The sequence below is a fragment of the Pseudopodoces humilis genome, chromosome 5 (assembly GCF_049639895.1).
Source record: "Pseudopodoces humilis isolate 2021_Gansu_Grassland_sample_001 chromosome 5, ASM4963989v1, whole genome shotgun sequence".
In the NCBI taxonomy this organism is placed as follows: domain Eukaryota; kingdom Metazoa; phylum Chordata; class Aves; order Passeriformes; family Paridae; genus Pseudopodoces; species Pseudopodoces humilis.
In genome coordinates, this window is record NC_142204.1 from 59,078,787 (window position 1) to 59,104,785 (window position 25,999).

Sequence of the window (25,999 nt, forward strand, 5' to 3'; positions counted from 1 at the left end):
CCAGTTCCAAAGTAAGAGCATTTTTAGCATTAACAATCTTGCTCCACAGCAAAGGTGCAACAGATGTCAAAGTCACTGCAGACATGGTGAAAGCAGCACTGGAAGAAGCTGAAAAAGCTCAAAATGCAGCTGAAAAAGCCATCAAACAAGCTGATGAAGATATTAAAGGAACTCAAGACCTGCTGACTTCAGTGAGTTCTTTATGAGTATTCCTTAAGATAATAGAAACAGCACCAAGTCTGATGCTTAGAAATTGATGTAAGCCTGTCTAGGGAAAGCTCTTGGGTACTGCAAAGCAAAGGCTGCAGTTAAAATGCATCTAAACCATTCCTACCTTCACATCAACTTCAGAGTGAGTGGGACAGATGCTAGGGGACTATCGTGCACAAGCCCAACTAGACAACAACAACAAAAAAAACCACCAAAAGGCTTTTCTCACCCCATATCCTGCACCAGCCAAGTTAAATGAGCAGGACTGTAGCCCTCTAACACTGCAGGTCTGACAAGACCCCTGGCAAGCCACACCTGTCAGCCACACTGGCTATGTATTGTGTGCTCAGTGTCATCCACACTGCAGCACCAGACTAAAATAAATAAATGCTAGATTGAAGTGCCAAGTGCCACAGTCTTGTCAGATAAAGTATTTGCAGACTTCATCTCAAAGCCCTTATGAGACCACAGTGCTATCTGTACTTATGAAGCTTGGCCAGTTTAGAAGCTTCTCAAGTCCATTATCAAATGATGGAGTCAAATGTCTGAAATTTTGTCAGCTCTTGCATATATAATACAATCAAATACTTTTTGACCATGGTCCTTAATTCTTTTGCAGCCCCATATATACCATTCTCAAGCACTGAGCTTTTTCATCCTGACTGCAATGGGACATTTTTTTGCAAGCTAAAACACTGTTTTAAACTCAGATCTATGGACACAAACTAGTTAGTTGAGCAGGGTTTATGGAGAAAGTTTAGTATTATATCCACTGTCTTTTGAAAGTCTAACTCTCATTCTTCTTTCTCTTAGATTGAATCTGAAAATGCAGCATCTGCAGAAACACTGAACAATGCTACCTTGCGTCTGTTTGAGCTAGAGAAGAGTGTTGAAGACCTTAGGCAAAAGGCTGCTACAAATTCAGAGAATGTGGGAAATATAGAAGACAAAATAATTAGTGCAAAACAAAATGCTGAAGAAGTCCAAAAGGTGAGCTCAGGAACAATCCTAAAGGCAGCAAAACTCCCCCAGGTTTGGCTAAAATGAGATCAATGAATACATGTGATCCATCACATTTATTGTTCATATTCTGGGGGTAGAAAATACTCCAACATTTATGCTCTTACCAAAGATAGCTACTTTTTACTTTGGTATTAGATCCTGGGAGAGATGTATTGAGAAGTTTTCAGGTTCTGAAATAGCTGCAGGAAACCTTATCAGCCTTTCAGAGAAAGGTTTCTATTCCTCAGCTTTACTAGCTGTCACAGGAGAACTGGAATTTTTTTACCCACGTGTATAGAGTATTTATGATTCTGTGACAATGATAGGTTCAGGACAAACAAACCAGAATTTGGCATATACAGAATCAAACAACAGGAAAAATAATTATCCTAACATAAAACTGAAGTAATTGCTAAATATCAGATTTGCAAGATTTTCTCTGTGAACATATGGCATTACTCCCAGTGTTTGCTACACACTTTTGTAATAGCAAAAGAATGTTCATTAACAAAACAATTGACCAATCTGCCAAAGGAAGTTTCATTGCTCCCATCTCTTGTCTCTAGTTAGTGTATCAATCTCCAGAGAGACATTTTCTGACAGGAGAGCTGCATTATCCATCAACTCAACAATATCCAAAAACTAAGTAGTATTTCAGGTGCTGTCAAGTAAACACAAGGGAATTCCAGTGTAGCTATGGTTTGTTATCTTGCTCAATGGTTGAATTTAGTTGGGCCATAGGACTTCTTAATTTTAACCCCAGATTCTCAGCACAGCTGAGAAACCAACCTCATGCCTTTCCCAGCATTTTCACCAACACCAGCTGGGCAGCTAGTTCAGCTAGTGTTGCTGAAAGAGTAAGCAAGGGTATTCCTCCCCAGATGCAGCCACTCAGCCAGAAGCAGTGCCACGTGTAGCTTCCCAGCAGTTCTAGGGGCCATGGCTTCCATCAGTTACAGAACCCTGTTACTGAATCCCTTAAATCTCTGCCAAGTGCCAGTATTGAAGCTGTAAAACAGCCACAGAGCTGCAAAAGAGCAACTGATGAGTCTTCATTGCAGCTCTTAGTCTTGGACAGGAAGTAGGAAATACCCTGGCCCTGTTTCTGCTTTTGTTAACTGAGCTCCCAGCTCAGTAGTCTCTCCTTGCACGCGGATTAGTGAAGGACAGAGGAGGAAATGCCAAGTCCCTGTGTTGGCTTTGTGTGAGCTCCATCATGTGCTTGAATTCGGAACAGGTCCTCAACAACGAGCTGAGCGGCAAGTACAGAACGGTGGAAGAGCTCATTGCCAAGAAGACACAGGAGTCGGCCGAGGCCAGGAGGAAAGCAGGCGTGTTGCAAGATGAAGCTAGAGCCTTGTTGGCTCAAGCAAACAGCAAACTCCAGCTGCTCAAAGGTAAGGCTGTTCTGAGGAGGTAATTTAGCACCTTAGAACATGAACCAATATCACACTGTTAAACCAGCTATTCATCAGCAGAAGGGGAAAAGAAAAGGTGCTTAGTTTTTACTGAGACTTGATCTGCTTTCCTTATTCTTATGGACGTAATACAGCTTTTTGAAGCAAAGATTTCTATAGAATAAGCTGAAACTTACAGGCGAGACACAAACTTCTGGTGTGGCACCTCTCACTGCCCCCAGAACCACCACAGAGAAGGAATAAAACTACTCTGCTCAGGACAAAGACTCATCTGTTCCAGCAAGACCCCCCATCTCCCAGCAGTACTCCCCTAACTCCACCCTGGAAAGCTCTTAAAACAAAAGCTAATCAGGACACAGGACTTCCAGTTTACAGATTAATTAATCATTTACTGTTGACAAAGTTGATTGAACCAGGATGAGGCAGTCTGTCCCTTGCTACAAGAGACAGAATTAACTTTTCCTTCTGGTTTGGCCAGGCCAAGAACTCACTCTTTCCCTGTTTGCTACTCCTGCACAGTTACTGTGACTTGCTGAGTAGACTTAGTCATCACAAGCCAAAACAATTCACTGTTCTGTAAACACCACCATAGAGCAAAAAATTACAATTATTTTAACTCTCAGAATACAGTTTTGGATTTTCACCTTTGGAAAATAACTTCCTTGTTCCTTTACATCCCTATGTTAATGAAACAAAAAGGTGCCATTCCAGCCTTTGTTTATTTTTGTTTGTTTTGGTTTGGTTTTTTGCCCCAATCAGAATATCTTCCACAACAGAAATAAATTTGAATAGTTTATCCATAGCTATAATGAATTACATGTATTAAAGCACTAGCAATTAAGCTAGTTTTTTTTGCCTTCCTTTGCCTACAGATTTGGAAAATACATATGAAAACAATCAAAAAGTTCTGGAAGACAAAGCCAAGCAGTTGGTGGAGCTGGAAGAGACAGTTCGCTCCCTCTTACAGACAATCAGCCAAAAGGTTGCTGTTTATAGCACCTGCTTATAAACAGGAGTGGGAAATGCTTGTGTTCAGGATGGATTTTACAAGTATTATACTAGTTCTTTTTGGCATTACACTAAGACTTGATGAGGTGAACAGGCTTTATATTGAACTTTAAAGCCACAGAACCAAAGAAAAGTAACTTTTTTGATACTGAAAATAAACAGTACTTTTGTATCACTGTATGTACCTAGTATGACTTATTAAGTTCCTTCCTATTTTCAGTAGCTGCAATGGTACATCAGTTAGTCCTTTAGCAAGTCTTGTTCTTAAACTGGTTAGAGATCTAATAAAATCTTGGCTTGAACTATGTAATTCTAAAGAAGGGTTCCTATTACTGTGAAATATAGTATGGTGACTCAGACCAAATTACCAGAGAATGAAGAAATACCATCCACATGTAGTTAGTTACACCACAGTACTCAAAAAGAATTGTGTACCCCCCACTGTCATGTCACTGATTATGAAACACTTGAGATGTAGAGTGAAAACAGAGATCAGCACTGAAAGTATGAATGCACCAAATTTATGTGATAAACCAAGCTTGGAATCACAAAATAAGCAGAGCTGGAGTGGATCCAAGTCCTGACCCTGCACTGGACATACCAAGAGTCACACCATGTGCCTGAGAGCACTGTCCAGACTCCTTAAATTCTGTCAGGTTGGTGCTGTGAGCACTGCCCTGAGCTGGTGCCCTTCCCAGTGCCCACCCACCCTAATTATCCAACATCAGCCTCCCCTGACAAAACTTCAGACCACTCCCTCAGCACTGGTCACCAGAGATCAGTGTCTGCCCTCCTCTTCCCCTCATGAGGAAGTTGTAACCGCAGTGAGGTCTCCCTTCAGTCTCCTTCAGGCTGAACAGGCCAAGTGGCCTCAGTCACTCCTCATATGGCTTCTCCTCAAGGTCCTTCACCATCTTGGTTGCCCTCCTTTAGATGCTCTCTAATAGTTTAATAGTTTTTATATTGTGGTGCCCAAAACTGCCCCAGCACTCGAGGTGAGGCCACCCCAGTGCAGAGCAGCATGGGACAATCCCCTTCCTTGCCCAGCTGGCATTGCTGTGCCTGATGCCCCCAGGACATGGGTGACCCTCCTGGCTGCCTCCACTGCTGACTCATGTTCAGCCTTCCATCATCCAGGACACTCAGGTCCCTTTCCACAGCGTTGCTTTCCAGCCTCTCATTCCACAGTCTGTCCATACATCCAGGTGCAGAATCTGGCACCTACCCTTGCTGAACTTTTAATGGTTGGTGATTGACTAGTTCTATAATTTGTCAAGGTCTCTATGCAGGGCCTCTCTGCCTTCGTAGGAAGTCAACAGATAGTGGCTGTTTTGTATCATTTGCAAATTTGATTAGTATCCCTTCCTGTCCTGCCTCCAAGTCATTAATGAAGAGCACAGAGCTGAAGATGGAGCCCTGTGGAACTCCACTAGTGACAGGTCACCACTCTGATGCCACCCATAACCTTTCGATGTGTTTATCCAGCTGTGTGCTGGATAGCCTGTCCAGAAGGTTCCTCTGAGAGACAGTATCAAAAGCTTTGCTGAAATCCAAACTGGGTACACCAATTGGCTTCCCTTAACCAGCTATGAGGTTATCATGTCATAAAAGGAAATCAGGTTTGATAAGCAGGACTTTCCTCCCCTGACGGCATGGTGGCTGTGACCAATGGCTGCATTGTCTTTCAAGTGTTTTTTGATACCTCCCAGAATAAACTACATAGCTCTATCAGGCATTAAAGTGAGACTGACAGGCCTCTAACTGACTGCCAGGTTCTGGGGTCCCCCTTGCCCTTCTTAAAAATCATGGACAACTTTCACCAGTTTCCAGTCAGCTGAGAGCTCTCTAAATTTCCAAGACTGCTCAAAAAAAAAAAAAACCCAACAAAAAAACACAAAACAAAACACAAAAAAGCAACAGGCATTTTGTGATGACAGCAGCAGCTCCCTGAGGGTCCTTGGATGAAGCCCATCAGGCCCCATAGATTTTGTAGGGATCCAGCTGCAGCTGGAGCTCATCCTGCACATAGTCCTCCAGCTCAGGGCAGTGAGACCCCCTTGTTCCCTCATCTGTGTTGAAGACAGAGGCAAAGACCATGTTAAACACCTCAGCCCTGTCCCTGATCCTGTTTGTGACATGACCATCCTCATTAGTTAATGGGACAATGCTATGTGTTTTGCTATTAATATATTTGAAAAAACTCTTTTTATTATCTATCCCCCACAGCTCTGGCAACTTCAATTCCAGTTGAGCTTTGGCCACATGAATTTTCTCCCTACAGTGGCCAGCAGCATCTCTGTATTCTTCCTCTGGCACCTGACCATGCTTCCACTGGGCATACATCTTCCTTTTTTCATCTTAAGTCCAAGACAACATTCCCGTTCAGCCAAGCTTCACCGCTTTGACTTCCAACACCTGGGAAGTGCCTGTTCTTATGTCCTTAGGAGGTGATGTTTAAGAAGTGACCAGCACTAAGACACCTCAACACCTGAGACAGCATTTTCCCAGGGGACCTGACTAATTCCCTGAGCAGCCTGAAGTTCTGCTCTCCTCCTGTCCAGAGCTGAGGTTTTGCTGGCATTTTTCCTCCTGTCAACAGAGATTTTAAACTCAATCCCTTTGTAGTTGCTGTGGCCAAGACAGCTGCCACTCTCCACTTATGAGATGCACTCTGTTGACATGCAGTAGATCAAGGAAGGCAGTTTTCGGAGTCATCTCCCTTAGAACTTGTCCCATAAAATTGGCATTCAGGTGTTTAGGAATCTTCTGGCCCAGGTGTGATGTTACCAGTTAATTTCTGGCAAGCTGGAGTTCCCCATAAGGTCAAGGAGAGTTGATTTGGAAGTATCCCTTAGTTCCTCAAAGAATAATTCATCTGCATCATCATCCTGGCCAGGAAGTTTATAGTAGGCTCCCACAATATGCATTATTTGCATATTGTATAAATATATTGCATATATTTATCACCTACATTATTTGTTTGCCCCTTCTTACCCAGAGGCTCTTAATGGTGCCATTGCCAACATTCTATCCCTTCTATTACACACAGTGCCACCCCTCAGCCTCACCTATCCTTCCTGACCATCCAACAGGCATGCCACTCAGGACTTATCCCACTAGGTTTCACTTATACCTATGATCCCTATTATCCCAATGATATCAAATCTATGGGACTGGGACAAAGCTTTGAGCTCCTCGTTGGTTCCGCATGCTGCATGCATTAGTGTAAAAACATCTGAGGATCAGGCCTTCCTGGGAAAGAACTACTGAAGTTCACAGGGCATATAATGCAAACAAGTTGAGGAGTTGTATACAAACAGCTCTAAGAACAGCCTGTACTTAACACAAATGATGTGCAAGAGTAGCATCCAGTTCACCATGACCTCAGCTCAAAGTTACTGTATTACAGTGCACCTTCACAGAGCTGTACAGTATGGCACAAACTGATTTACAGCTACAAACATTCATCAGCTACACAAATCAGCACCCAAAACCGCAATGTGTTTGCACATCCTAACTGTGAACTCTGACTCCAGGATTCTGTGTATGTTCTTTGACTGACACTTTACCTAACCTTGACTAACATCATCAAAATCAGGACAACTATGGCAGAATACAGCACCACCTAAGCAAACTGAAGAACATTATGGTTAAATAAATAATTACCCCTAAGCTCCAGAGGTCACACACACCACAACAAAAAAAAATCCTTTGAAGGAATTGATCATCACAACAGCATCATGCACTGTTCACAGTACACTCAGCAGCTGCTACAAAGTGCCAACTTGGCAGCACTCGGGCCTGCCATGAGACCACTGACAAATTGCTCAGGAGCTCATTTTACTTTCACAGACACTTTTTTGTAAATTTAACAAGAATGGGAATGACAGTGAGAGAAGTAACAAAAATAATTTTAAGGCCTTGACTTTTATTTTTAGATGTCTGGAAAACTATAATCTCCAGTACAGACTTAGTAGTATTACTGGTTGTAAGTTTCCCAGGCTTTTCAAGCTGCATTTAACATAAAATGACACACAAACTTTTGTAACTGATGCAATTCAATAATGAATTGCAGTAAGGCTACTACAAGTATTCAGGAGGTGGAGGGAGTGGACACAAAACTGTTACTCCAAGAGCAAGGCTTCTGGGAAGAACTTGCAAATCACATGATTAACACTTAACATTTACTTGCGTTAAGCTAGACGTGATTCTGAAATACCAACATCTATTGGAAGAATCAAGCTTTTCTTCCCTGTTGTCTCAGCTTTGCTTTCCATTCAGCAGCTTCCTACTAACACCTGAAAGCAGGTCCACATTAATTCACTAACCCAGCATATCCACGAATCAGATGGTGATAAGCTTAATGAGGTGTCATGGTTTAACCCCATCTACCTTTAAAATAGGAGTTAAGAAAATAAATCACAATGAAGAAGAGTATCTGGTGTTTTGCCAATTAACTGGTATGGTAATGCTGGCATCCATCTCCATCACTCACTATGGATAATGAATCAAAACTTGAATAAGAAGCTATTAAAGCAAACTAGAAAGATACAACTATCTTGTCTATACACAAAACCAAGTAGCTGCAGCACCACTTTCTGAATGGCATAATGAAAAAGGACATGCACAATACCAGCAGGTATTAAGGTTTTCTTCAAGGCAGAAGAACCTGACAAAAAAGAAGTAATGGCACCTTGGAAAAGTTAAAATGAACTACTGGATTTAGGCATGCTCCATATACATATTCAAGATCTTCCAAGTATGCCATCTGTTTGTGAGCTTCCTCACATAATCAAAACCTAGACAATACAAGGATCCAATCAGCAAACAAAATCCAAGAAGACCCTCCAGTCATGTCAAATATTTATTAAGTTCTCTTGCTACAGAAGAGACAGAAAGGGAGAACAAAATAGAAAACAGAAGAGAAGAAAGTGTATCTTAATTGTGTGGAGAGCTGACACTGCAGCCCTTATGGGTGGAAGGTGAAGAAGAACCCTCAAGTCATAGCACTTAACAGCAAACACTGCTTCACTACCCAGTTTTAGCATTTCAAGTTTAAGAGAGCTGGACAACGGAAGCTTTAAAACAAAAAAAAATTAGGTAGCGGTACAATGAATTTGTCTTCAATCTTTCATTTCTCATTCAGCACTCAAATTTTCCCCTAACAAGTTTTCAATATGAAAACATGACATGGAGAATCACACAGAGAGTAATTTTCTCTTTAGAAAGTGAATATAATTGTAATTGATCTACATGAGCCCCTCCTCTCCCAGCATCCCAACACTACTAGGTCAAAACAAGTTTTGGTACTCATATGCAAGAAGAAGGTTAAATACCAAAGCTAATCCCTTCAGAAGAAAACACATTTTTTGTGCGGAAGTGACAGTGGCATTTTAAGTGCCAGTGGCATTTTAAGTGCCAGCATTTAACTGGCTTATTGTGTCACTACTTCAAATAAGAAAACACAAAGTATTCTGGATAATTATCCAGAGTTCTGACAGGCACACCCGATAATCCCATGCAGCAGCAAAACGTTTGGTTTTGGAAAAGAAAAGAGTTCTGTCAGGCTGCTTTTCTGCAACATTCATTGTGTAAATAAACATGTAATTTTAAGTATTTAATTTACAGAGACTGGATAATTCCACTTGTTCCAAACTCTACTCGTTTAAATATCTGATGTTTAAAATTATGATATTCACTTAAGTCAGTCCTAAAATCCTCAGACTCAGCCTTCCATAAGGGCCCACAGTCCATTTTCAGAGATGTACTATATATGTACAAAGATCTGCTCTTTCATTTTAGAAGTTGATAGCTTTGCCAAAGGATGCTGCTAGGTTTGCTTCCCTGAAGGCTTCTGACACTGTCTGTAGAGAGCAAACACAAAAAGTTACAAGTCATTAACAGCTACATGGAGTAACAGCATGTGTGTATAAGGATGTTCAACAGTCCCTTTAGAAAACACTTACTGGATGGGCATGGCAAACTCTGGCTACATCTTCACACGATGCTCCGTATTCCATAGCAAGGGCAGCTTCATTCACCATTTCACCAGCACCCTGTAATTTAATGGTACTTGCAATTAGCACAAATCCTCATGCAGTTGTCCAGATTCTGCTGTACCAGTAACAGCTTATTTATAAGAATTTTCTGCTAAAAAAGAAAAGTTATGTTTTAACCAGCACTTCCATCTGTGTTCTAATGTAAGTCATAAATACTTAATCTATTTGGTGACTGTGCTAAAACCCAGCTTAAATCTAAACATTGATGAGAGTACTCGTTCTCACATGCCTCAGAGTTGCGCAAAAGCTGGGCATTTTTCCATGAAAGAAAACCTACCCAAAACTTCAGTGTTTCCCTAAAAAGTTAAATAGATAACTAGATTTTAAAAAGCATGTTACTACACCTACACCCTCATTTCTATTTGCTGTATTTATGCATATTTACTAAGAGAATGTATCTTTGAGGAGTCAAAAATAGTTAAATTTCCTCTATATACTAAGTATTTTTAGTACTTAGATCCATGACCATAAGATTTCCCCCCAGTCCTTTCCTAACGAAGAAAATTAGATTTGTTGGTATGAGACAGACAAAGTTGTGTTTCCTTTAAGGCATGTTTGCTTCTAAATTACTGCAATTGCAAGAGAAAATAACTAGCATAAAATCTTATTGAGAACAGTTTGGTGTTTCTCTTGAAGAAAGCTGTACACAAAAATGTATGAAAGTGTTTCTGCAAACATATTTGCAGAATATATATTTTGAAAAAGAAAAATATTTACAGCTAAAAAACAAAACAGAGAAAGGGTCTAAACTTTGACCAAAAAAACCCCCAAAAATCTCCTAAGCAGGGGAAATCCCAAAGGTTTTTTTACTCTAAATTCCACAAATTACTGACCCCAGATTTGGTGACTGCAGCATAAGATTACCACCTTTGCTGAAGTCTCTAGCTGGAGAGAAGGAAAAAAAGAAAACACCAATGAAAAAGCCACAGTCTTTTCAGCTCCCTCAACTTCCAGAAATTGAATCAGCAATTTCTGCTGTTATCTCAAGTATTTGGCAGTATTCATAAAAACAAAACACCACACCACCACCAAAAAAATCTCACCACACAAAAATGGCCAAAGAAACCAAATAACCACAGCAATTCAAGAGGAGAAAAAAAGCTGGGCTTTCTTCTTAGTTACACCAAAGTAACTAAAATGTGGAAAGGGGGGCAGAGGTGCAGAACGTTAAAAAAAAGTAGTGAACTCAAACCTTCCTGTTTACAAACACCAGTTCTAATTTCAACAACTATGCAACACTAAATAAGAATATCACAAGGCCAAGAAAGCACAATTGATGACACTTACTGAGCCTAAAATGTGTGCACCCAACATCCTGTCTGTAGACTTTTGACTAAGTATCTTCACCATGCCATCTGTGTCAGCATTTGTCTTTGCTCTACTGTTTGCAGCAAATGGAAATTTCCCAATTTTGTATTCCACACCCTGCAAAACAGATGTTTTACTGAGTTAATGACCAACGAAAACAATGTAACCAACTGTTACATACATGAGAAGTAATACAGAACTAAAACAGGAGACACAGAGGAATGTACATGAACAATCACCAAAAGTAGTATAAGAGTGTACTAAAACAGATTAATTTGCAAACAAACAATATTAATGTCACAGAATGCAAGTCATTAAAGAGAACCGTGGTTCTTGGGAGAGTGGGATGCACAACAGCATCATTCACTTACACCCCCCTAAGCAATATATTCAAATGCAGAAATTTGGATAAAGTAGCTAGATAAACAACTAGAGAGTGAAATCAGGCCCTAGGTGGAAAAGCAGTTTTTGTTGGAAAAGAAAACAAGCAATACCTCTTCTTTCAGCTGTTCTTCTGACTTTCCAACCCAGGCCACTTCAGGGTGAGTGTAGATCACAGAGGGAACGCAGTTATAGTCAATGTGAACTGCTCCCCCAGCCATGCCTTCCACACAAATAATGCCTTCATCCTCAGCTTTGTGGGCCAGCATAGGTCCAGCAACTACATCACCAATAGCATAGATGCTATCAGACCAATGAAACAGAATAAGACACTGTTTAAAAACATCCTAGCACACCTGGGCTACCTTTCATAAGTCTTTTGAAACATGTTACTGAAAACTCTTATTCAAAACAGATTAGAATACTTCATTTTAGCAGTTACCACAGAATGACTACACTTCAAAAGGTACTTAGTGACATGAAACAGACATTGACCTTTAAGTTACAAAACTTCAAAGGCTGACTAAAAATTTTAAGCTACTGAAACGATACAGATATCTTGAGTTTTCTTTTCAGAACAGGAAAATATGTTCTGCAACTAAAAACCAGAAGTGCTCTAGTATGTTACACTTTAAAAATAAATGTTCTTCATAAAAAAAAAAGGAAAAAAAATTAGTCTTACTTACTTTGGAATCTTGGTTTGGAATCTGTTGTTGACTGGAATTCTTCCCCTCTTATCAAGTTCAATTCCAAGTTCCTCAAGACCTAGATTTTTTGTAAAAGGGCGCCTACCGATGCAAACTAGGAGCACATCACAAGTTATTACTTCTGCCTTGCCACCAGCAGCAGCTTCAACACTACAGTAAAACAAGAAGCAAAAATGCTAAGCTGTAAACTTGCAGCCTTATCTCTCTCTGGATAGTAACTAGTATGACCTAAGATGGTGACCTCCTGTCTGGGTCTGGCACCCAAAGCACTTCATTCAGCCTTCCCCATGCTTCCTCCTTGCAAGAGTTCAGCAGTAAAATAGGGAAGAAGGGGCAACACCTCTTACTACATTTCTTAACAATTGTTAGAGAGAAATTCAGGGTGTATTTTCAATAACAAATAGCATGACCGGATAGGATCAAATCTGTACAGCAAAGTAATTGCTTCTGAGTACTTGCCACCCAAAGTATATATGCTTTGGGATGGGGTCAAGCCATGTATTCTGAGCAAGCTTTGTTCTGGCCCAGGAACCAAACGTGTTAGCAGCTGCCGTGCATTCCAAGCATCCCTCAAGTGCATTTTGTGTTTAACTGCACCCAGAACAAGATCAGTTCACATACTCTGAGAGCACAAGAACCAAAGCATGGGAAGTGAGGATAATTGGAAGTGTGCTTCAAAAGCATACTCTGAACCAAAACAATACTCTAAAAGTAGAAACAGACTACATGAGAGAACCAACCAGCATCAGCAAGGCATGTAAAGAAGCCCATGTCCTGGACCTTTACAGTGATGGATGACAGACTACCCCAAGCTACAGTGATACATCAAGTACAAGTCACCATATTAAGTCTCCAGTGAAAAAACATTCAAGCTCATTTTTGTGAAGTAACATCAAGCGTTTTTTTACAGTACAGTTTCTGCACAGAGAATCCGTTAACACAAATGGAACTAGTGCATACTTATGGACTTTTACTAAGCAAATTTGCCTTATATGTTTCTGTATTAACTGTTCACATTAGTCACATCTAACTGAAACTTCAAAGGTCTTGAGTATAACCATTAAAATAGACTCTTTGGGTAATTTCATTTATTTCTGTTCAAGAACAATAATATCTCTGCCATGCTTACCCTAAGACATGATGACCTTCCAGTATGTTGTCAAGAATTAATGGCTTGGAAATTACTATATGAACAATCATGGTATTTATCCTAATTATACCAGAAGCAAATATCTTCCATGAAAAGAATGATTTACAGTTCTGTTTTTATTACTGATCTCATTATAACAGTGGTTTTATGCCAGCAAGCCCTCAACTCAAGTCAATGGAACCTCTCCTGTATAAGCAACTTAGGATTTAATAAACCCAAATTATGAGGTCTGTAAGTTACAAAGGCTGATAAACATTTAACTGTACTAAAGAATTCATTTTCATTCCTGTTTAAAAAATAATATCAGACTGTATTTTGAAATAGGTTTGATGGGTTGGGAGGAAGAATATATTTTGCATTCCTTTAGTTTTATGTTAAACACTTACGCTACATCTATTTTTCCATCTGGTCTCTTGGTAGCACCAGTAACTTTGGTGTTCAGTTTAAACTTGAATCCCTGCTTCTGAAGAATACGTTGGAAGTTTTTAGAAATCTCCATGTCAATTCCCATTCCACCAACATGGCCCATGAACTCAACGGCTGTCACATCTGCACCGAGGCGCTGCCAAACTGAACCCTGCATTCACAAAACAGATAAAAGGAGTTTTTGAAAAGCAAACTTCAGATACTTTTACTCTAATATTTACAACAGACTATAAACTCTTCTAGAACAGGGTAACACGTAACAGCAAACTGATGAGTTTCTACAAACATGACAGCATAAAATAAGTTCAACTTTCCCCAGCCGTTCAACAAAAAGATTTATCATTGTTTATTTGCAGACTGAAAGCTTCCATGACCAAATAGCTAACAAAATAACTAAACAAAACTTGTGTGTTTTATACTATAGGTATAGAAGAAATCTAAAATCAAAGAATCTGAAAGGAAAACCCAACGGGAATTGCTTGGTGCTCTTATACCATTACTAATTAATCAAAACAATACCACATTAAGGAAATTTTATGCAACAAAATGGAGCCACTGCTGGTCCTGTCTGTATTTATAACCTTAACCATGATCAACCTCACCAACAAAACCCACATACTCCCTATTTACCTGCAGTTACCCATATCCACCCAATACAGAATTTCACTTTGCTTACTCTTTCCCAGCTTAATGGTCAGAAGGCTAAAGAGATGGACACAGCTTCCAGCAGCTGCAAGACCAGGAAATATAAATTCTTTCTGGAATGTGTAGGTGTGATGCAAAAGGACTCAGACGATGATGAACTACAAAGACTCCATGCTTTTGGCTGATAGAATATCAAACCACATTAAACATCTCTTAAGATTAACTACTAAACATAAGAATTTATCCTGACTATCCTGGAATTCCCTCTACATCCTTACTCCTCCAAAACAGAAAAATAAATATTCAAGGCCCTGTATGCTCCTCTCTCATTTCTCCGCTTATCTAACCAGCTGCAGAAGTACTGACCCAGCAAACACTTATCCCAGCTTTTCTGGTAAAAAATGGAGCTCACAGGCTATGAAGTCTGAACAGATTCACTACAACTCACTGAACTGTTAAATCACAGCAGAAACATCAAATACAACAAAAAATAACACCCTTTTCCATTACAAATTAAAAGTCAAGTGCTTTAAATTTCCTCTCACCAGTTCCACACCAATGACTCCTGCACCAATGACAACCATCTTTTCAGGAACTTTTTTCAGGGACAGTGCACCAGTGGATGACACAATGTTATCTTCATCAATCTAATGACAAAGAAATGCACAAAGCGAGGTTTACAATCTCTTTTACATATTATATACAAAGCACACAGATCGTGAAGTGCAATCAAGTGCAAACCAGTATTACACATTAAATTATGTGGCTATGAGACACTGAAAAGGAAGTACAATTAAGTTCAAATACATACAGTAATTCCAGGGAAGGGAGCAACTTCTGAGCCTGTGGCTATGAGTATGTTCTTTGTATTGATAACTTGTGTGCTGCCATCTTCTTTAGTTGCAGTGACTTGGTTTTTGCCAGTTATTTTTCCAAACCCAGATACATGTACAACCTTTAGTAATCAGAACACGGTGAAGTCAGGTTCAAATATGTAAGTTTGGCTACATTTCATTAATGCTTAGAAATGCTGCTAAAACATCTCTGTATCACTATCTGGTACAAATCACAAAGTAATTGTATACTACTCCTTTAAGCAGATTAAGAATGAAGGCACTGAGCATTTAAAAGTATTCTGGAAGTGAAGCATTCAAATTCTGCCCTTGTCATATCAGTCTCTCTAATTTATGCAGTAGTATGAGAATGTAAAAAGTAAGAAATTCATATCAGAAAAATAGATATACCTCACTATATAATCCAAACTAACCTTGTTTTGTTTAAATAAATGAGCAATTCCACCTGTTAAGGCCTTCACTGCACTACTCTTCTGTTCCATCATCTTCTCTAGATTCAAACGGATTCCTGTAACTAAGGTTAAAACAAAATAACTTACATCAGGCATTGCAGTGTGTTAATGTTAAAGGAGCTAACCTCAACACAGTTAACAGCTGGCACAGAAAGATGTATTGAATGGCCCTACTAAATGCTAAAGGTTACATTCAACAACTGCTATGCTAAAAACCAGTATTGCACTTTCCAACTATAACTTACCTAGCCATTATTCAGAGTTCAAAGAGCAGTCCCTAAGCCTCCAAATGACAGATAAAGGACATTATTTATAACTAAAAATTTTCTGACCAGAAAATCATACTAATCAGATTTGAAAGACTAAATTTACTTCTTGGTGGAAACCACTTATGTAAGAGGCACTGAGAGCTCTTCACTCACTTTCAATTCCTCTGTTAGCAAAATCTTTTCCATGGGCCAAATGATACAGATGTGAGTTATTCAGCAAGGCCTAAAACAGACATACAAAAACATGAATTTGGACACACATTCACAAGAAAAAGTTATTTATTATAAGGAAGAATAATTATACTATCTGCAAAATGTTCTCACTATTAAGTTTGATACATACGTATTTGAAAAAGCGTATTTCAACCACAGAAATTGTACACAGTAGCTCCTACTGAAATACTCAATAAAGTTACATACTTCACATAGAAATAGAAAACAGTTACATCCACACCTATCTTTTTTGCTCATTTCACCATAGAAATCAGTAATTACTCCACAGAGATTAAGAAAAAAAGAAGGAACAAACTGAGTAGGGGAAAAGAAAGGTAATTCTGACTGATGGCCAAAGAGAAGATACAGAAAAACTGGACAAGGAAAATCTAAACATTAAAGTGCCTGTTAAGATTTTAGCCTGTGTAGACATATGAGTTAAATTTTGAGGTTTTGTGCTGCTGAAGTTTCTATAACCACATAGCCAGCTGAGCTGGATGGTTTGGAGCTAGCTTAGGTATATGGATCTTCCAAATCCATAGATAAAATTAGAATATTTTTTATATGGATGGCTATAAATTAGCAGCTTCAAATTCAGAACCTCAATAATTGTATTTCAATTAGAAATAACAATATAGTTAAGGCAGGATCTTACTTAGAAAATTGATTCTTTTGTTATAGCCACCCCAAATATGAAATGATCTGTATCTTCGCAAGGACAACAGTGCAAGTTTGCACAGACTAATAAGATAATTCCATTTTTATAATTTTTATCAACTGTCTTTAAAAGTAATTTTTCTACTTCACGTAACTGACACAGCCCTGAATCTGTAACATCCACATTACTTAAAAGATGTAACCATCACTTTCAGCAACAAGAAAGGAAAATAAAAATCCATGCCAAATGTATTATTTTGGATGGTTTTCTAGAAAGGAATATTAGAATCATTTGTTATTGCTTTGGTGTACACAGCCTACATATCCACTACTTAAGTTTAATGCCATTCAAACAAACTCTAGATAGCATTCAAGTTTAGCCATTGGTTTAATAGTATTTTCATAATAACCCTAAAGGATTAAGGAAAAAAAAAAAGGGACGTGAGAAGTTAGTTAAATAGATCCTAGCAAAGTTTCAAATTTCAAGGTGTGGATTGACATTTTTGAGTGGTGCTTCAATATATTAAGATACTCTGAACTTCATTAAAATGACTACTAAAATGTTTAGAAAAATTAATACAAAATTAAAATAAAAACTTAGTATTTATACTGTATTTTTTCCTCCCATGCTAATGGAGCCTCTTGAGCGAAAGGATTAGAAACAGCAATACAGTTACGAGGGACCTTGTTAAGAATATTACGTCTGTTACTACAGCCATCACAAACCTGGCATTAGCAGTGTCTTCCTTCACCAGCTGGGTGCTATTGAGGCAGATTCCCCAGCAACAACACTGCTCTTGTGGAGGTAACAAGACCTCACCTTAAAGGGTGAGGTTTGAAATTACTTTAAACTAGATTGGCAATGTTAAATATGAAGTTCCTATTAATCTCTTCTTGCTTGTCTTTTTTTTCTGAGTGCATGTGTTGGACTCAGCTCTTTCTCTCCACATGTGCATTACTACACACAAGCATCACCAGCTTCACCTCCAGGCTATTCTGTACATGTACATCCATCTTGAGAAACTCCTTCCTAATCTCCTTCCAAGTGAAGCACATCATGTCAACTGTTTAATGAAGCTGTGACAAACTATACACACTTACCTTGGATGGAATACATCCAACATTCAGACAGGTTCCCCCTAACGTTGCATTTTTTTCTACACAGACAGTCTGAGGAAAAAGAACAGAGGAAAAAAAAGAATGTTTTAGTTATACAATGCCATCATTTCCTTATAGGCTACCTCACAATTTAGAATTGATGACAAAGACATTTGTCTACTTGTCTAGTAATTCTACCTCTACAAGTGTCCCATTCAATTCATTCCTAGATCTATTTTATGGCTCATATTTCCCGTCTCTCATTTTTTGTTAACTTAAAACCCACAAAGTAGCTCTTTGTAACCAAATTCTCTACCAAACAACAGCCAATGCACCATTCATACTTTCATACAAGTGCTGTCCTACTACAAAAATCTACAAATAACAAATACAACACTAAGTCCAGTGAAGGATGTTCCCTAACAATTACAGAAAAAAACTGCAAAAAGCAGAACATGTAAATCATGTGAAGATTCATAAAAACAAGAAAACAACTGGTAAGTGAACTGGCATGGATTGAAATCCCTTGATGAAATATCTTCTTCAAAGAAAACAAAACAGCACAGAACCCCCAAGCCACAAACATTTCCTCCCACTGCTATAAAGTTGTACCAACACCTATAAAGAAAAACAAAAATCAAGTAAAGCAAAACCAAACAAAAACAAGGTCAATAGCAACAGGGACAGAAAATATGTCATCTCCTTCTCATTAAACTGACAACATCAAAGTGTGCAAAGGACAAAAACAACTCCCAAACCTTCATATAAAAACAGATCACTGGGAGACAAGAATGGGGGAGAGAGTATCCTGAACTATTTTTGTAGGAACAAAGGAATTGGCGTCTCCTTCTTTGGAAGGCACACACGTATTCAAAATAATTGTTCCTTGGTTTACACTCTTCAGAGTTCCAGTCCACTGAGAGGCAACTACCTAGGTGAAAGCCTTTCACAATTTCTTCAAGTTGCTGCTTATGTGCTAAGGCAGGGATGATGGTAACATGAAGAACAGAATTCATCGCATCAAATCACAAGAGCATTCTGAGACATGCTTATCCCCTACCTCCCCCTCCTCTTGTTTTAGGCACATGAATACATGAAACACAACACAAGGGATTTAAAAGCTGCGCTATGGGTCAAACAGAACCAGACTTCTCCTACCTTTACCCAATAAGGATGTTCTGCCTCACCCGTTTTACACAAACTTCACTGAGAAGGCCATGCAAAGCTTTTGCAAAGCCAATACCCAGAGAACACTATTGGCAATAACATGGGATGCTGTGGTGGTTATACAAGGACTCAATGCCTGTGCTAGCAGAAATAGCACTAAAATTGAAATTTAAGTAATTCGGTACAGAAGAATTGGGTTCTTCCAAGGATGATCAAACTATGAAATCTTTTTGCCAGTCTGCCAAAAACATCTCTGTACATTCCTCAAGGACACCAAAAACATTCTACATGTTTATTCAATGACAATGGCGACATACAGAAGAATGTCAAAGCATTTTCCCATCTCTAACTAGCTATGAAACAGTGTATTTATCATATTAACAGTGTAATTATTTTTTACTATGATAAAAACAGAATCCAGGGCACTTTGTAACCCCTTTGTGTATGGTATCCTATTGTTACTCACAGATATGAAGCACTCAAAGACAGTACTGTTCCAAGAAAAGCTGCTTATAGCCAGCCACAAAAATAGCTTTAGAATAATCAAACATGAACTCACAAGGCAGAAGGCCACAATCTTAATTAAAACCTGCAGCACTGAGCACCTTTTTTTCTCAGGCTGCTAGCTAAGTAGCCACATACATCTAGAAGCAAGAGCATTTACTATGACAAAACAGTAATTCACAAAGATGTGTAAAGACAACTCAATTATTTTGCACTAGGTCACAGGCAGATGTGCAACTTAATAGAATCTCAAACAGTTATATTTTGGGACAGTTACATATCAGAAGGCTAAAAGATACCCAAAAAGATGCTACTGACACCCAGTTGTGGGAGTACTGACCAATGAGGGACAACACTCAGAATCACAGACCTCCTTCTCCAAAGAGTCAACATCGAAGACATTGAGGGAGGTGATTCCCTCCCTCTACTTGGCTCTCATGAGACCCCACCTGGAGTACTGTGTCCAGCTCTGGGCCCCCAACACAAGACAGATGTGGACCTGCTGGAGTGAGTCTTGAGGAGGCCACCAAGTTGATCACAGTGCTGGAGCAGCTCTCCTATAAGGACAGGCTGAGAAGGCTCTGGGAGGACCTTAAAGCAGCCTTCTAATATTTAAAGGGGGCTTGCAAAAAGGCTGGGGAGGGACTTTTCACGTTTAGCGACAGAAACAGCCTTAAGCTGAAGGGCATAGATTTACATGAGCTCTTAAGAAGGAACTCTTTACTATGAGTGAGGCACAGGAAAAGGTTGTCCAGAGAAGCTGTGGATGCCCCACCCCTGAATGTTCAAGGCCAGGCTGGATGGGTATCTGAATAACATGGTCTAGTGGAAGGTGTCCCTGCCCATGGCAGGGGAGTTGGAACGAGGCCAGCTTTAACATCCCTTCCAGCCCAAACCATTCTGTGATTCTATGATGTATCAGGTGGCTCAGGGCCTTGTACAGCCAAGTTCTGAAAATTCTGAAAGATGAAGACTACATACTGCATGGGCCCCTATTCCTGTGCTTCACTGGAACTTATCACCAGAAGCTCTTGTCCTTGCCAGGTGGTCAAACCAGCTCATTTCAGTCATGAAGTCTATTTTAGGTAATTCAGAAACATTGTGACATATCAAACAGCAGAAACATGCTCAAGACTGCTAGCACCACCTTCTGAGAGCTCCAGATAACTATGACAACAATAATGCAATGCCAAGAGTGTCAGCTGGTCTCATATTAAGAAGTGAAAGCAAAAACACATCCTGAAATCACATTTTGTATTTTTGTAAGTTTAAAAACATCTGAAATATATTATACTCATACACTTCTCACGATAATTAATTGACACACCAATAGTACACATCAGACACAAACCGCCTCTTCTGAAAGGCGTTCAAAGACAACAGGCAGAAAAGAGATTAACATAAATAAATGTAACTAAGATACTACAGTATTTCTACACACATATTTTTGCCTCTAAAATTCTCACATGGCAGTAGAATTCCACTAATCACATTTAAAAAGTGTTATCAGTTGAATATGGCTTTTTCCCCTTCTGAGTTCCCTCAATCTGTTATTCAAAATATTTTCCAGTGGTCTTTCTGTCACTCATTATCTCTTTATTTTTCCCTCTGTTGTGAGAAAAAATCCTTCCTGGCACTGTTTTCTCACCTTCTCTTTCACGAGAGTGTAAGCCCACCTCAATTATCAGTTCCAACCAAAAACCAAGCTCTCCTAAGCAGCTCTGTCAGTAGCAGGGATATAAAGAGAAATACAGACATCCATTTCAAATTCTGCATCATCTGGGTAAGCAAGGTAAGGAAATATTAACAAAACATGTCAACAGCATCTGGTGGCCCATGATGTGACAGAAGAATTACAGTATTACACAGACACCTTTCAAGTTCACCTGGATGAGTATTCTGCTGTCTGAGTTGAGGTCTCACCTTAAATCCAAGCTGAGCTGCTTTGATAGCAGCAACATATCCTCCAGGCCCAGAGCCAATAACTGTGACGTCGGCATCAACTGAAACATTGAATAGTTGAGTTATTGCTTTTTCAGCAAAATAACTGCATATTAAGAATGATGCAAGTTAATGAAATAGGATTAGATAAGGAAGCTATGCCTTGTATCTGAAAGTAACTTTCTGAACATGGGGAACAGTTGTGTAAAGGTATTCATCCCACAAGAAAAATAATCAGTCTTAAATTTCACAAGGAAAATAATGTAAAATGGCATCAAGAAACTGAATTTCCCATCCCTTTTGTTCTAAAGCCTTTAAGAACTTAACTCAAGATGTCTCCATAGTTTACTGTAACATTTTTTCAACATACCCTCTATTGATGTTTAGCACAAAACATAAATGCTTACTGAATGCCACAAATTTATAAAGGGGAAAACATGGCTGCAATAGGTATCTGTGCAACCTCTATTGATTATAAAGCAGTGGAAGCTATGAACTTTGTACCTAATTCATATCTTGCAACCACAATCTCTTTCAGAACATTAATTAATACTGATTAATTAATTAATAACAATGGTTAAGTTCCAACTTTTACTTACAGCTTTAGCTTGAAATCATATTATGCAAATAAACCACAATTTTCATCTAAATCTCCACCCTGACATGGACTTCATCTGGAAGACTGATTTCTGAGTTTGAAGTATTGTTCTGTTTTTTGTGGGAGTTTGTGTTGGTGAGGTTTTTTTGCCAAAAAAAAGGTTTCTCACAAGAAATTACCTTGATCAGCATAGGACCTTTGTGGCACTGCACAAACCCCCTGAAGACCATGATGAATCCGATCAAAATGGCTTCTCTAGAAAGAAAAAAAAAATAAAAAGAACCCCTTAGTTTTACAAGTTTATGTCTATCCTCGAGGGAAAATAAGCATTCAGTCACAGACAGATGAACACACAGTTACTGTCACCAGTTAACCAAAACAGGAACAGCATGACTGAAGCACAGTGGGCACTGACTGGAACAAGAGGCAGAAGTTGCTCTGCCACCTCAGTTTGTCATCACACCTGTTCTCAGGTCAGTCTCACCTCAGGCTGCCTCTAACTACGAAACTTTCAACTGTTTATATGACACTCTCAAACCGCATAATGACATAAACTATTCATCGACAGAAGTTCAGAAAAAGCCTTGTTCTGTAACCAACCCCTTCAGCCACTTCCTATAAGTAGGCAGCTGCATCACATAGGAGGTGCGGGAGGGCAAGTTTTTTTAACCTTTACGAAAAAATAATGGGACAGAACAGAACAGCTGCTACAAACACATGGAGGGCCGATCACCCTGTAACTGGAAGCACTTGCTAAGTCCCCAGCACCGCAGCCCAAAAGCAGGGCCGGCTGACGGCGGCGCTTTTCGCAGTCACCACGGCCGCGGCCTCCCGCGGGCCGGGACACCGGGGGACCAGCACCGACAACGCACACGGCAGCAGGGAGGCTGGTCCCTGCCGCTCACGGACCCTGAAGGCCGCCGCAGCCGCCGCGTCCCCTCCGCCCGGCCGAGCGGCGAAGGAAAGGGACAGCGGAGCAGGGAGGGGAGCGTGGCCAAGGCCCGCGCCCGTCTCAATGCACGACTCCGGCCCCGCCCGCCCCCGGCGGCCTGAGGGGTCTAAAGAAAGCCCCAGGCCCCAGCTGCCCGGCGCGGCTTCCGTCCCTTGTTCCCTCCCTTGCCCTCCCCTCGCCGCCCCGCCGGTGCCGTACCCGAGCGAGCGCGCAGGAGACGCGGCCCCAGCGCTGCATGTCCGCGGTACCGCCGCGCCCCGGCCGCTCAAGGACTCCGCGGTCGCGCGCAGGCGCAGGCGCAGTGCCGGGCGGGCGCTGGGCGGGGCCAGGCGGCAGTGGGGCCTCAGGCGAGCCGCGGGCACGATCCAGGCTAGTCCCGCCTGCGCCGGGACACCTGCACCGCACCCAGGCGGGTTTGGAATGTCTCCAGAGGGGGAGACCCGCGACCGCCCTGGGCAGCTGTTCCAGTGCTCTGTCACCCTCACGTAAAGTTCTTCCTCATCCTGAGGTGGAACTTGTGTTTTTTCTATGGACAACGCTACCCAACCTGTCGCTGGCATCGCTGAAAAGAGTTTGGCACATCCTCTTGACACCAGTCTTTGAGATATTTATATATCTATTTATAATATAGAATATATATCTATATATTTTTGGAATCAGAGAATCATAGAATATGCTGAGTTGGAAGGCGCCCCCACTAGGATCCAACTCCAACTCCTGGCCCCACACAGGACACCCCAAGAGTCACACCCTGTGCCTGACAGCATTGTCCAAACACTGCTTGAACTGCATCAGGCTGGTGCTATGACTCCTTCTCTGGGCAGCCTGTTCCAGTGCCCAACCACCCTCCTGAAGAAGAAACTTTTTCTAATATCCAGTCTAAACATCCCCTGACTCAACTTCATGATGTTTCCTCAAATCCTGTCACTGATCATGAGAATGAAGGGGTGAGCACCTGCCTGTCTACAGCCCCTCATGAAGAATGTTCAAGACCACAAAAAGGTCTCACCTCAGTCTCCTCCAGGCTGAACAGACCGAGCAGCATCATAAAGTCTCATAAATCTTCTCCTCATAAGGTTTCTTCTTCAGATCCCTCACCATCCTCACAGCCTCCTTTGGATGTTCTCGAATAACTTAATGTCTTTTTAATATTGTGATGCCCAAAACTGCTTCCAGGATTTGAAGTGAGGCCAGCTCAGTGCAGAGCAGGGTGGGACAATCCCCTCCCTTGCCCAGCTGGTGATGCCCCCGAGGACATGGTTGGCTCTCCTGGCTGCCAGGGCACTGCTGATTCATATTCAACTTCCCATTTGAATGTATTGATGAGATCCCTTCTCAGTCTTCTCTTGATTAAGCAGGCCCAGCTCCCTCAGCCTCTCCTCTTAAGACAGTGTTGCAGTCCCATAATCATCTTTGTGGCTTCTGCTGTACCCTCTCCTGCAGCTCCTTGTTTCTCTTGTACTGAGGAGCCTGGAACAGGACACAGCACTCTAGATGTGGCCTTGCTAGGGTCCCATAGAGGAAGAGGGCCACCTCCCTGGACCTGCTGGCTATACTGCTCCTGATGGATACCATCCACCCCTGGATACCATTTGTCAGTCATCCTGGCCACAAGGGAACACTGCCAATCCACTTGTCATCACCAAAACTCACAGGTCCTTCTCAACAGAGCTGTTGTCAGGTAGGTCAGACCCCAGTCTGTGCTGGTGCTCGGGAGCTCACAGACCCACCTGGCACCAAAAGGAACTCTGGGGTAAGCAAAGGAGCCCCTGGTCCCAGATTGACTGCATCAGAACAACACTTGGGCACAAGCAGAGAAAGGCAAATTACATGTTTCAGACAGAGAGACCTCTTCCATCTAATTGACAGTGAAATGCCCATACATTTTTAAAATATTAAGAAATGTAAAATCTAAGATAATTTTGGAAATTTTGGAAAGACTTTCAATTTATTTAATCAGGAAAAAATTGAATTAGAATATTCTTGAGAACATTCTTTACAAGAAAATTCTTCTTGAGAAGAGATGACTAAGAGAGGACCTCATCAAGGTATACAAGTATCTAAAGCAGGGCGCCAAGAAACAGGAGCCAGGCTGTCCTCAGTGGTGCCAAGCAATAGGACAGGAGACAATGGGCAGAAACTGATGCACTTGAATATGAGGAAGGATGTCTTTACTGTGCAGGTGACTGTGCATTGTAACAGAGTGCCCAGAGAGATTTTGGAGTCTCCCTCACTGGAGATATTAGAGAACCTTATGGACACAATCCTGTGCAATGTGCTCTGTGATGACCCTGCTTGAGCAGGGAGATTGGATGAGATGACCCACTCTGGTCCCTTCCAATCTAACAGACTGTGTGACTCTGTGGAAGTGAAATGTACATAAATTCAATTTTTAAAGCATTCAAAAATATAAAATCTAAAATATTTAATTTTGGAAAGATTTTCAAGTGTCTTGGAATAATTATTCCAAATTTATTTAATCAAGAAAAGAATTAAACTAGAATATTGACACATTTTTATAATTAGCATGGTTTAATTTAACACTGTTTATTTTTCCAGAACTTATATTTTCTTCTGGAAAATAGATTGTATTTTCTTCTAGAATAATAGATTGCACACCTTGCATCCCTCTGTTATTTTCACTTCAGCACATCAGTATTTTAAAAGTTAAATCCTTCATTGCCTGCAGGAGATCAGCAATGGGCCAAGATAATTTTCCTTCTACAGTGAATTCTACCTAATTTAGGATATATGTAATATTCTGTTCAATTTATGCTAAAAACACCTAAATTTTGCTTTAGGTAAGTGATATGCAACATAGGTCATACTACTGATTTCCCCCGTTGCCTGAAATTGGAAGTATTTTCTGTGAAAAAGAGCTCTCAAGTTTTCTAGACGTACTAATTTCTTGCATACGTCAGTATTTCCATCAGGGGGCAGCGTTCTGCTATTTCCCACACAGCCGGGGAAAAGGAAGGCC

At 40.5% G+C, this 25,999-nt stretch overlaps 2 protein-coding genes across 2 annotated transcripts in view; one reads left to right on the forward strand and one right to left on the reverse strand.

The window, feature by feature from the left end:
- The window catches only part of LAMB1 (laminin subunit beta 1), a 42,313-nt gene extending 38,495 nt beyond the window's left edge, over positions 1-3,818 (forward strand). Inside the window, exons 30-33 of the mRNA XM_005519188.3 lie at positions 50-191; positions 1,024-1,200; positions 2,450-2,609; positions 3,503-3,818. Coding sequence (XP_005519245.2) covers positions 50-191; positions 1,024-1,200; positions 2,450-2,609; positions 3,503-3,639 — 616 coding nt within the window. The 3' untranslated portion in view covers positions 3,640-3,818. The remainder of the gene's footprint in view (positions 1-49; positions 192-1,023; positions 1,201-2,449; positions 2,610-3,502) is intronic.
- A 4,671-nt stretch (positions 3,819-8,489) lies between these two features.
- Positions 8,490-23,332, reverse strand: DLD (dihydrolipoamide dehydrogenase). The gene is made up of 14 exons (XM_005519187.3): positions 23,218-23,332; positions 22,247-22,322; positions 21,452-21,531; positions 17,861-17,929; positions 16,043-16,112; positions 15,582-15,682; positions 15,126-15,269; positions 14,860-14,961; positions 13,630-13,820; positions 12,073-12,243; positions 11,500-11,689; positions 10,985-11,122; positions 9,605-9,694; positions 8,490-9,502 (listed from the first exon to the last, which is right to left on the reverse strand). The coding sequence occupies exons 1-14, from the start codon at positions 23,254-23,256 to the stop codon at positions 9,437-9,439; spliced, it is 1,527 nt and encodes a 508-aa protein (XP_005519244.1). The 5' UTR covers positions 23,257-23,332; the 3' UTR covers positions 8,490-9,436.
- Positions 23,333-25,999: the final 2,667 nt, after the last annotated feature.